Below are 12636 nucleotides of genomic sequence, written 5' to 3'. Positions count from 1 at the left end.
CGTGATGTCATACTCCTGCAGACGCAAACTCCATCTAGCGAGTCTTCCAGAAGGGTCCTTGAGGTTCGCCAGCCAGCACAATGAATGATGATCGCTGATGGCTCGAAACGGTCTGCCATATAAGTATGGCCGGAACTTACTGATGGCCCATATAACCGCCAGGCATTCCTTTTCTGTAGCTGAGTAATTTGTCTCGGCTTTTGATAAGGTACGGCTCGCATAGGCAATAACTTTTTTTTCTCCATTCTGCCACTGAATAAGTATGGCACCGAGACCAACGTTACTCGCGTCGGTGTGGATGTCCGTTTCGGCATTTTCATCAAAATGAGCAAGTATAGGAGGACTCTGCAAATGCCGTCGTAGCTCAGAGAAGGCGCCTTCTTGTTCTTTCTTCCACACAAAAGGGACATCTTTTGTCAGTCGCGTGAGGGGTTCGGAAATTTTCGAAAAATTTTCTACGAAACGCCTGTAGTAGGCACGCAGTCCCAGCAAACATCTAATAGCTTTTTGTCTCTTGGCTTCGGAAACATTCATACTGCAGTGATCTCAGGATCGGGGCGGACGCCTTCAGCACTGACAATGTATCCGAGACAGTGGAGCTCGCGAAAGCCGAAGTGGAATTATTCGAGTTTTATGGCCAATCCCGCCGTGCGAATAGCATCTAGAACTGCTCTCAGTCGCTGTACGTGTTGCTCGAGTGTAGTGGAAAAGACCACCACATCATCGAGGTAGACATGGCAAGACTACCATTTCAGTCCGGAGAGAACAGTGTCCATCATCCGTTGGAAGGGGGCCGGCACAGAACACAGACCAAATTGAAGCATCGTAAACTCGTATAGACAATGTGGTGTCACAAATGCCGTTTTTTCGCGATCTCGCTCATCCACTTCTATCTGCCAATATCCGCTTTCGAGATCCAAGGAAGAGAAGTAAGCATTGCGTAGTTTGTCCAAGGTGTCGCTGATGCGCGGGAGTGAATAAACATCCCGCTTCGTGACGAGGTTGAGTTTCCTGTAATCAACACAAAATCGTAAGGTGTTATCCTTCTTTTTGACCAGGACTACCGGAGATGCCCACGGGCTATTGGATGGCTGTATCACATCGTCTTTGAGCATTTCCTGTACTTGACTTCTTATTGCTTCTCTTTCTTTTGGAGCCACTCGGTACGGGTGTTGGCGCACTGGTCTTGCAGGTTCTTCGACCACAATGCGGTGTTTTGCGACGGGAGTACGACGGACTTTCGATGAAGTCGAAAAGCATTCAGCAAACTCTGTGACCAAGCTCACAATCTTATCTCTTTGTGGTGATGACAGCTCTCGGTCAATGTCGATGGAGGTAAGGACAGTGTCTAAAGTGACAGAAGCTGGTGATGTTGCATGGAGGGTTGACACATCCGCGAGTTGTACATAGTCATGAAGAGACGCTATGACTGTTCCCTTCGCCACGTGTTGTGCCTCATTGCCAAAGTTAGTCAAGAGGACGTTCGCGCATCCGTTACGCAGGTGAACTAGGCCTCTTGCCACGCATATTTGCTTTTCCAGTAGCAGCCCGATATTTCCGTCTGCAAGTCCCTCATAGTCACGGAAGACGTCGCTCCTTACAACGACGGTCACACTGCATCGTGCCGGCACCGTCACGTGTTCATTCACAATACGGAGAGAGGAAATATGTGGCTGTTCTGTATCAGAAATGGTAACAGCATTTTCTGTGGAAAACAACACGCGTGATTCTTGTAAGTCGATAATTGCGACATTCGTTTGCAAAAAGTCCATGCCCAGTATAAGCTCACGGGAACACTCAGGGAGAACAATAAGGCTGCTGACGTATGTAAAGCCTCTAATGCCGATTCTTGCTGTGCACATTCCAACGGGGTCGACTAAGTGTCCCCCCGCTGTACGTATTGGGGGTCCGGTCCAATGGGTTAATACCTTTTTCAATTTTCTGGCGAGTACACTGCTAATAACTGAATAGTCCGCACCAGTGTCTATCAACGCAGTCACTTCGAAGTCGTCGATGATCACGCGCAACTCAGAAGTAACGGCGTCATCACTGCGCTGGTTCGTCGGTTCGTCACTGCCGTCGTCTTGTCGGATTGGCGATGGAGGGCATTCGGTGTTCCGGGCTTCAGCGGCCTTGCCTCCACAGGTCGCTGGCTCTAGTTTTCCCGTCGCGGACTTTGTGAGCGACGCCTCGGTGAAATGGAAGAGGAGCGCGGACTGGGCGACCTATAACGCATAGGCGCTGCCGATCGAGGTTCATGTTGCTGGGGGTTTCGAATAGTTTGGCGCGTAGACAAAAATGCTTCAATTTCATCAGGGCGCTCACCGTTTCGAGGGCAAGGTGCATTCACAGAGAAACCACGCAGTCCTACTCGGCGATACTGGCATTCCCGGTATAGGTGACCAGCCTCTCCACAGTGGTAGCAAAGGGGACGCCGGTGTGCAGTGCGCCATACATCGCTTTTACGTGGCCTTCCTTCTGCCATGGGCGGCACATTGCGAGGAAGTATCTGGGGTATTGTGGCCGTTCGTCCAAAGTCGGCGCATCCTAGGTCCTGGCGTAAAGCTTGGGCGTACGATATCCGCGGCTGACGCTCTGGCTGTGCGCGGGGCCGTACCTGAGGCTCTGGCTCACAAATTACTTGCCGGACTTCTTCGCGTATGACATCGGCAAGTGAGGACACTGGCGGAGGGAGGGCTTTGAGCCGGCTGCAGTTTCTGCAGCTCTTCCCTTACGACGGACCTCACCATTTCGCGTAGGATGTCCATGTTGTTGGAGAGGGCTCCTGACCCAACGTCAAATGATGCGAGGCTTACATCTCTGTTGTACTGCCTCGCACGCTGCTGCAGCGTCTTCTCCATCGTCGTCGCCTCTGATTGAAATTCGGCTACAGTGCGGGGCGGATTACGAACGAGGCCGGCAAAAAGCTCCTGTTTCACACCGCGCATTAGGTGCCGCAATTTTTTGTCCTCAGCCATGTTTGGATCAGCTCGGCGGAAGACGTGGGTCATATCCTCAATGTACATGGTCACACTTTCGTTGTTTCTCTGGTTCCTCGCCTGAAGAGCGGCTTCTGCCCTCTCTCTGCGGTCCGTGCTAGGGTACGTAGCAAGCAGCTCTCGTCCGAAGTCATTCCACGATGATAACGACGCTTCATGGTTTTGAAACCACGTGCGCGCAGATTCCTCCAGGGCGAAGTACACATACCGGAGTTTCCTTGTTTCGTCCCAACCGTTACATCTGGCGACACGCTCGAAGTTTTCGAGCCAGTCCTCGGCATCCTCGAATGTGTCTCCGTGAAAGGATTCTGGCGTCCGGGGTGAATCAACAACTACGGGAGGAGGCATCACTTGAGTAGCCATCGCACTGGTACCTAGGCTGACTGCTGCCGCTGCCCTTAGTGAATCGGCGAGAGGACCAAACTCGGGGGCCTCACCTCATATGCGGCGGCTCGTGCGTTGGTGGACCGGCGTTAATTCCGTTGGCTCCAAACTTCGGGGATCCGGGCTACCTTCCCTGGCGCGTGTGGGGCTTGAAGTCATACCCCGCACCTCCACCAGATATGTAACCAACAGTTACGACGGCCGTTTCTATGAAAACTAGTTTATTCTGGGCGAACCTGTGCCCGTCAACAAAAACGTCCCTTGAGCTTCGCTTCTTCTAACGTCGTTCTCTTCTTTTTCGCCTCCTGTCGCGTGCCAGTCCGATTCTCGCGCACGAGCCGCCGGTCTGTCAGCACCGGCCCAGCGTTGCCTTGCGGTGCTTTTCTTGACGCTTGCGGTGTGGCGGCTCCTTTAAACGCAGTTGGGATGTGGCGGTCGTCTTGTGTTCTCGCAATGCTGGCGGCAATATATATATATATATATATATACATATATATATATATATATATATTGTCACGTGGTAGTGACGGTTAAGAAGGCAGCAAAACTGTGATTAACGACACGAGCGTTTTATTGGGCGAACTTGTGCCCTCAAAAACAGGCTACACTCGAAGAACGATGGTAGCGCCGAACGCAGTCGGCGATCGTCGAAAATATGATCAACGGGTCAAACGCGTCGGCTTTTATACATCAATCGTCGAATGTTCCAGACTAATCGCTGGGACCCGCGCGCCTTCCACAAAGTTCTACATTATTCGCGTCGCGCACACATGGAATCAGATTACTCAAGTTTCGGTCACAGACAGTGGATGGAACCATCGATAATATTCCAGAAACTTCCCGCACATGCAAGCGCGTCCTGGGCTGTGCGATAACATTTGTTAGGCGGTGAAACGTGTAGCCCGATAACGACAAGTACACGTGTGAATATATGTATATATATATATATATATATATGTATTGTTACAGGCGTGAAAATCTTGTATGATTTGGGTATAGGACGCCAACAATAGTCGGACATGGGGAAGAGAGGAAAAAGGAAGACGTTCGCCGCCTAGCGATAACGGAAACTCTTTCCCCTATATTATTTAAAATTTTGCCAAGCACAATGCCTTTGTCTCCAGAAGTACTTGTTTATGTTTATGCGGACGCTATCGCATTTTTACATCCGCCAATATTATACACTTATTACAACAGTCGTTACAGAATTACTTGGGAATGCTGGAGACATGTCTCGAGGGATTATGTATGTCGTTAAATGTTAGCAAAAGTGCGGAATTATTATTCTAGTTAACTGCACAGGTGCATATATCTTTACAATACTGACAGGAAATCATTCCTCAAGTAGACGAAGTCAAGTACCCTGGTGTTATTTACGATGGAAAGCTCAACTGGCGCAGTCACGTTGAACATATTAGAACAAAGGCGGAACATGCCGTAGCTATGCTCCGCCGGCTCAGCCACCGTCGCTCTGGACTACGCAGGGATACCTTACTGATGATATACAAAATGCATGTTCGGCCCATATTAGAATTCGGCTGCGCAATATTATCCGGTGGCCCCGCCTACAGAATTAAACCTCTCATACTGTTAGAAAGAAAAGCTCGGCGATCATGCCTCGGGCTACCTAGATTTGGTGCCAACCCTGTTTGGTATCAGGAAGCTCATATACCCACCCTGGATTGTAGATACCACATGCTTACGGTTCAGATATTTTTAAGAGTTTATGACTTTTTAAAAAGACGTAAGCAGTATACATTTATCACTGAACCGTCTGGGCTTTTTGAAGTGTCGTGGTCAAGATTCCACAGTCCTCCGATAATATTTGTGCAAGCACAATTACAAAAATTGTATGTGTCCATACGCTAAGTGTGCAATTCAAAAGATGCCTTAACAAGACCTCAAAATTGAGTTAGAAAACATAGTTACAAATCATGCTAAACTATTACAAAGGCGAGATTTAATTAGGATCTTACACGGCCAGCTCTAACCACTGACAATGGAATAGCTATTGACGATTCTGTGTGCAATGACAAGGCAGGAGTGGGAATCTTCTCTGAATCTCTTCAATGCTCTTACTCCCATCGCCTCCCCGACTTGACAATGATATTTCAGGCGGAATCATTAGCGATTAAATTAGGATTACGAAAACTCCCCTAAAATGACCCAATAGCTGTCATTGTGACCGACTCGCTATCTGTATGTACACCACTTACTGCATCTTTAAATTCAAGCATTCAAAGAACATTTCGTTCGATGGTACCTCCGTACTTACGGAAAGCATGGTTGCTTTGGGTACCATGAAATCATGGGTTACACTTGAATCAAATGGCTGATTCACTCGCACGAGCATCCCTCAACGGCTCTATCATATCTGTTTTTCCAACATCAGCTAATTTCACCGCGGCTAGGTACAGAAATTTCTCTATATCGCAAAACTCTGCAATAGTCATGCTAACACCTTCTTCTGAATTCCACCCTCATGGCTTCCCATCGAATCATAATTGGTGTCCTTCAAGGCAATTGGAAGTTTCTTTTACAAAACTGAGATGTCGTATACCTCCTCTAATTTTTTATTTACACAGGTCTGGTCTCGCTATGTACCATCTATGTTCTTTTTGCAGTGCACCTGAAACTACTGAACATTATTTTCTCTCGTGCCGCCACTCTCTAAGACAAAGAAAACTATTAGAATACTCATTTATCAAAGTTGGGCTATCGCTAACCTCGCCAATCATTCTTTCTTTTGGGGCGACTTCACTGGCATCCAGAAACATGGATGCTTTTCTTGCACATTACAATTTTATTAGAGAGACAAAAAGAGCACCTTGCTGAATTTCTAAAATTATCAACAATTTCTATTATTTCATTTTTCCACGTTAACTTACTTTATCAAAATCCCTAACAATATTTTCATTGCAGTTCTAAATTACATTTCTATAGTCCAACGCTCTACTATTAAATCTAGTTTTGCTTTACTCCTAAGCCTACGGAAAACCTCCTTCTGCTTGGCCAATCCCCCGTAGTCGGTATGCGCGACTGTTTAGGATTCAAGACAAGACATCCTCAGCTGGCGTTCACGACCGTCGGTTGCGTCCCAATAAAGCCTCTCTACAGAAAGAGTAGCTCGTAACAAGGTGGTGCAGGTGCGGGGTACACGACATCGCCGTACTACGTAGTCGAAACCGCTTGAACTGTGCCAGAGCCGCAGTCTAGGCGGTCCCTCGGCGACAACAGTGATCATGCCACAGAATGGAAGACCACAACCGTAGCCAGTTGCAAACGTGCCTGCTGCTGCCGCACACCATTAACTGGGACCACGCTCTTTCGCGGGAAGAGCGGGAGAAGACATAGACAAGTGGTTCGCGCACTACAATCGGGTGAGCCGATATAACCACTGGAATTCAGTCACGAAGCTTGGCAACGTCGTCTCATTTTTGAGAGAAAGCGCACTGATGTGGTTCGAGAGTCACGAATAGTCCTGAACAACATGGGAACTCTTTGTTGAGGAAATAGGAAATGTTTTGGTGACTCTGATGCCAAAAAGAAACTTGCGGAGAGAACACTTCCCCAAAGAGCTCAAACTCTGACAGAGACATGCACTATTAATACAGAAGTATTCAAGTTGTTCAAGATCATATACCCGCGGATGTCTGAGGAAGACCGAGTCAGACATCTTCTCAAAGACATCGAAGAAGACATTTACAATTTTCTGATAGGTAGAGAAGAACTCACGTCCGTCTCAGATGTGTTGCGTCACTGCTTTACATTTGAGACGTTGAATACACGTCGTATCGCGCCGAAATTTGGACGACTGGCAAACGCGACAACTGTCCCCAGCATAGATGCGAGTCCTTGCACTGACCTTGCCTCTACTATTCGGGAAATTGTACGCGAAGAACTGCATCGGCACAATGTACTAGTGTGCAACACAGTTCAATCGCTAGCTACGTACCCATTATATCACGCAGCGCCGGCAGCTCCATGCGCTACTTTCCCACTCTCTGTGTGGGTCACGGACGTCGATGTTGCTGGAACAACATGGTCACATCCAGAGACGTATCCGTCAGAAAAACCATATGGGCAATGCTTTTACCACAGCCGTGATGTACAGAGAGTAAGTAACAACGCATTAGATTGAAAATGTCATGTAACGGATGCCTCGTGAGCGGGTAGGCCTTACGACTTCATTATTTTTATTGTTTGTCAAATGTGACTGTCCACTTTTTCCCTTGTCTTTTGCAGTCGTCGCCAAGGCCTCAGCTAAAAGGGCCGATGTTAGCGCCAGCGCATCACGGCACCGGTAGGCACTACAACGCTAACTTAGGTAACTAGGTATGTGTCACTGGCAATCTCCCGCTCTCAAGGACGAATAAGGTCTACTAAATTTATCCTATGTTAAGCGGAGTGGGACCCACGTCACGAGGGTTCTTCAAGGACAGCGACCCGACGCATTAGTGGGCTGCCTCGCAAATGCACATAGTATGTGCCACTTTCAAATAAATGTGTCGCGAGAAAAGGAAAAATCAAAGACACGACCTTCTTGCAAGGCTACCCCTTCAGACTTACTATAGTTTTCTTTCTAACGCAGAGCCCGCGCCTCTCCTGCCTCTTCTTTCTCCGCCGGCACCACGTTCTCTGTGTGCAGACTTCGCCACAGGAGCCCCCGCCTGGAGAGAAAGAGTCTGCCAGTAAATGTGCTTGTAACATCGAGTTGCACGGGAAAGTGATGGCGAGGGAATAGGAATGGAGAAAAAGGGCAACGTTAAAACTGGAAATAACGGTGTTGTCGATGAAAGCAGGTTTGAGTCTGTCATGGGAAACGACTGTTGGCTTGTCACGGGCGGTAATAGTGAAGCCCTTGGGCTTACGTTCTAAACCGAAATACGGTCCTGTAAATGGAAGCTCCAGCAACAGCCGAGTGGCGTCGGTCCACAAAAAACAAAAAACAAAAAACAAATGGGATGTCGTATTCATGTCCTTGAAGGGGAAAGGTGTTTCTGCGGTCTTGTTTCAAGGCAGACTGGGCGAAGCGCGGTGAAGGAGTGTTGTAGTCGTTTGAGGAATGAGTTTGCGTCAATTTTGTGAAGCAGCAGAGGGGCTGGGTGAATTTTGGCGGAAAACACAGGTAGGCACCATAAACGAGCTGGGATGGGGAACTCTGCAACCTCAAAAACAGTAAGGACACCAAAACGTACTAGTGGAAGGAGATCAACCCAGTTTTCCGAGACGCGATGGGCCATGAGTGCCGCCTTAACTTGTCTCTATTAGATGCTCGGCAAGTCCATTGGCTTGTGGGTGATACGCAGTCGTTTTGACGTGATGTTTGCCGAGGCGGTTAGTAAAAGAGTGCACTCTCGAACTGTCGAGCTCTATAAGTTGTAATCTCGGATGGGACGCCGTATATCGCTATCCACGTGCTTATAAGAGAATCTCAGATGTTTTCCGCCGTGATGTGTGGAGATGGCGTGACTACAGGTCATCGTCTAAAACTGTCGACCATTGTTAACGCGTGGCGATCTTGTTTTGATAGAGAAAGAGCTCCGACGATATCAATAAGAAACTTCTGGAAATGTTCAGTAGGCGGAAGGAATGACTGTAGGGGACTTCAGATGTGGCAATTTAACATAGCTATTTGGCAATCCCGACCAGAGTGTGCTCATGCCCACACATCCACGTTCATGCCCGGCTAGCCGTAGTGCTTAGCGACGCGTTCTTGGAACGCCTTGATTCCAGGGTGAGCGAGACAATTTAAATGTTGAACGATGCGGCATCTGAGATGATGCGGGACGAAGGGGCGATAACGACCCCTGGGCACGTCATAAGGTAGGACCGCCTCGCCCTTGCATGGAAACATAGCAAGTCGAAGCTGTTGAGTCTTTACCGTAGCTGCTAAAGTTCTTCGTCGTTTTGATGCGCGACGGGCTATGCTTTCGAAACACCGTTGCAACACATTGCAACGTCCTTGCACTGATTTAAACTTGGCTGAGTGCCTCTGCTGAAATATTTAGTGCTCCTTTGGCGTGTTGAAATTGCAGCGAGAAGTCGGCGAGGTAAGCCACTTGTCTTATTTCGCGAGGTCAATATGTCATTCTTGCCGTGCTTTAAACAGGGCGAAATGACGGCCTTTGATGAAGTAGCGGAAGTGTTATACGGATAGGTAAGTTCGAGGATACGATAGAAAGCGCTGAAGCTTGTCTGTGCTTCTGATAATAAAAATTTTTAAGATGAAAGCGACTGCATGCCATAAGCCAGCCATGTATTTCTAAAGCACAGAGCCGGTGGCAATGCCCGAATCATCTACCATGAGGCCAGTGGAGGCATCGGGTGCCGGGTTTACAAGCGAAGAGGCATTGGCCAATGGCGCTTTCAATGTCGTGAAGGCTTTTTTTGTCGCCTCTGACCACTGTAAATGTAATGTGTGCGTTGTGGTGTTGATGATAGCTTCCGAAGGTTTGATTGTTGCTGCGCAAGACGGAATAAAACGTCTGTAAAAGTTCAACAAACCGTGGTAACGTCGTAACTGCCGCATTGAAGTGCGACGATAAAACTTAGTGTTTGCCTCGACTTCGCCAGGAAGTGGTCTGATGACATCGAGGAAATCGATACAAGAAACAGCAAGGTCGCACTTGGCGACGTTGATGATAAAGCCGTGAGAGTGAAGGTGAAGAAAGAGAAGCCGTAGGTGCTCAACGTGTGTCTCTAATTGGGTACTGCCCACGATGATGTCATGACGTAGAGAAAGCGAACGGCCGTCCACGACCTACCTCATCAACGAAGCGCTCAAATGTCTGCGCGTCATTATTAAGGCGGAAAGGCACCCGCAGGAACTGAGAGGCCGAATGACATCGTGATCACTGTTGTATAGCGCATCTCTTAGGCGCCCGTTTTTGCGCGGGCCATCGGCGGCAGCATGACCGAGCCAACGAGCACCGTGAAAAATGAAAGAACGTAGACTGAGCGGGAAGTAAAGGACCCGAGTCGCGAACAGTGGCGATCAATGAGAAGGCCTTTTGAGTGACTTGTGCACGCGGGAAACTGGTCTCATGCGGACCCGCCCGGCCGCCCGATGCATACTCGTATCTGGTCTCAGCCGCACCGCTCGTTTCGTGCTATCATCTGCTCGCGTAAGCTTTCCCTCGCGCTTGTTCGCGCTTGCTTCGATTGTCATGGTTTGCGATTCGTTTTTCATGGGATTGTATGCGCGACGCGAATTGTGTAGTAGTTTCTGGAAGCCACTCGGCATGAGCGATTGCATTGGTACCTTCGACGAGTCATGTATAAAAGCTGACTGCGCTCGACCCGGAGATCAAATTTGCGACGATTGCTGACTCTTCTACATGTCTCACTTCAATTATTTTCCTCAATATATCCAGAAATGAAAAAACGTACAGGTCTGCGCTCAATTTTCACGTTAGGGAGAATCGTAATTGTCGGTGAAGTTTTTGCCATGTCCTTCGGTTAGAAATTTGAGGGTGGGCTTTCGCTAGGTCGATCTTAAAAAAAACCTGGGCCCCGTGGAGACCAACAGTGATGTCCTGAATATTTGGTAGATGGTACCGATCAAGAATTGCAGCAGCGCTCAGCGTGCGATAATATACGAAAAGGAGCCAATCAGCGGTCTTATTGAGCGCCATGTGAAGGGAGAGAAGCAGGAGCTGCTGGAGGGACGAGCAATGCTGATTACTAACTTACGCTTGAACTCGTTGCTCGCGACGCGTAGCTCCTCTGCTGCGAGCCGACGAAGCGATGCGTTGCATGGCGGGCCTTTGGTAATTACGTGATGCTGAACACTGTGAAGCGCAGGTTTAGTCTAGTCGGGGGACGCAGTTAAAAGGGAGTGTTCGTGAAGCAGGCCGGCAAATGGCTCCGGTAACGAACGTTGCTTTGTGTCAACGAGAAATATCAGTTCATTGATAGAGTCAGAGACGAGTCAAAGGTGACTGGGGTTTTCTATGGGGTCACTTGTCATCGCTAGTGCTCCTGGGGATTGTTTCCCGTCCAGGAACAAGGTCGAGTGCACTGGCATTCCGAAACGCCAACAACTTGGACGGTACCAGCATAGTGATGGGAGCTCGTCAGGGGATTGCTGGTGAGAGCAGTGGTGAGCTGGCGACGGTGAACGATAGAAAACGTACGGCGAGAACGTATGTTAGTGGACATAGCTTTCAGTGCAGCAGCGACTAGGTCCGAGAGCTGAGGAATGTGCTTGTGGCGGATCGAAAAACCATCACGCTGTGAAACCGAACCGTCGTTCGTACTATGCTGCTTCGTAATCGTTGGCGAAGTACTTAGTTGAACCGTGGCGCTTTTAGTTAGGGCCATGGTCACTGGGGAAGCAACGAGGTTTCGACATGGCACCTCGCAGTCTTTTCAGCCCAGCACGCTAGAGCAGAAAGGCTACGTTTCGGTGCGTGTAGCAGCATCATTTGGACGGTAATGAAGACGCATCCAACGAACAGGTGCTTCAGCTGTGCCTGATGGATTGTGGAGGTTTGTGATCCAAGTAGATGCTGCATATGTCGAAGGAGCTGGGATGGCTGACGATCGGCGAGCAACGTGGTTGATAGGTGCTGTCGCAGGCGGCGTCTCTTGTGAAGGACCGTGCGCTCTAACATAGCGGCCTTGAGGGTGTCGCAGGGCATCGTTGACTGTGGTGCGGTCAGGTCACGCACCCGGAGGACAATGTCACGAGGTACGGCAGCTAGTACGTGCGTGTATAGGGGCTGTTGAGAGGTTATGTGCGCAACTTGGAAGCGAGCATCCACCCGGAGGAGCACGATGTCAGGAGGCTGGTGGCTGTACGGTGGCACCTTGACAGCGTAGTACGGCACAAGGATAGAAACAGGAGCATTGACGTCGAGCTGAGCCGTCGAGGCGTATCGTGTGGCTGTTTTCATGGTCCGAGCTCACCAATGTCGGGTGAACAGGAAAGACCTAAGACACGACCTTCTTGCAAGGCGAACCCTTCACATTAATTTTAAATTTTTTTCTAACAAAGAGCTCGCGCCTCTCTTGCTTCTTCTCGTTTGCTGGCACTGCGCGCTCCCTTGTCAGACTTCACCATAATCGCATTGCATGCCAATGCTTGCATGCTTTGCATTGGATACCAATGCAAAGCACCGCCATGAATGCACATAGTATGTGCTGCTGTACAATGAACCTCTCGGAAACTTGGATCACCTTGTATGGTATACTGGGCTTGCGGAAAGCGAGGGAACAATTATCAAGGTTTGCCGACACCACTGCGCCA

General features: G+C 49.0%; 1 protein-coding gene across 1 annotated transcript; it reads right to left on the bottom strand.

Annotated features, from left to right (window-relative positions):
• Positions 1 to 11710: 11710 nt before the first annotated feature.
• Positions 11711 to 12283, bottom strand: LOC126539680 (uncharacterized). Its single transcript, XM_050186537.1, has one exon. It carries the CDS (start codon positions 12281 to 12283, stop codon positions 11711 to 11713), a length of 573 nt encoding a protein of 190 aa, XP_050042494.1.
• Between the last annotated feature and the right edge of the window lie 353 nt (positions 12284 to 12636).

This window comes from Dermacentor andersoni, chromosome 2 (assembly GCF_023375885.2).
Source record: "Dermacentor andersoni chromosome 2, qqDerAnde1_hic_scaffold, whole genome shotgun sequence".
Lineage (NCBI taxonomy): Eukaryota > Metazoa > Arthropoda > Arachnida > Ixodida > Ixodidae > Dermacentor > Dermacentor andersoni.
The sequence above is the reverse complement of the archived record's forward strand: the minus strand, read 5'-3'. Positions and strand labels throughout refer to the sequence as shown.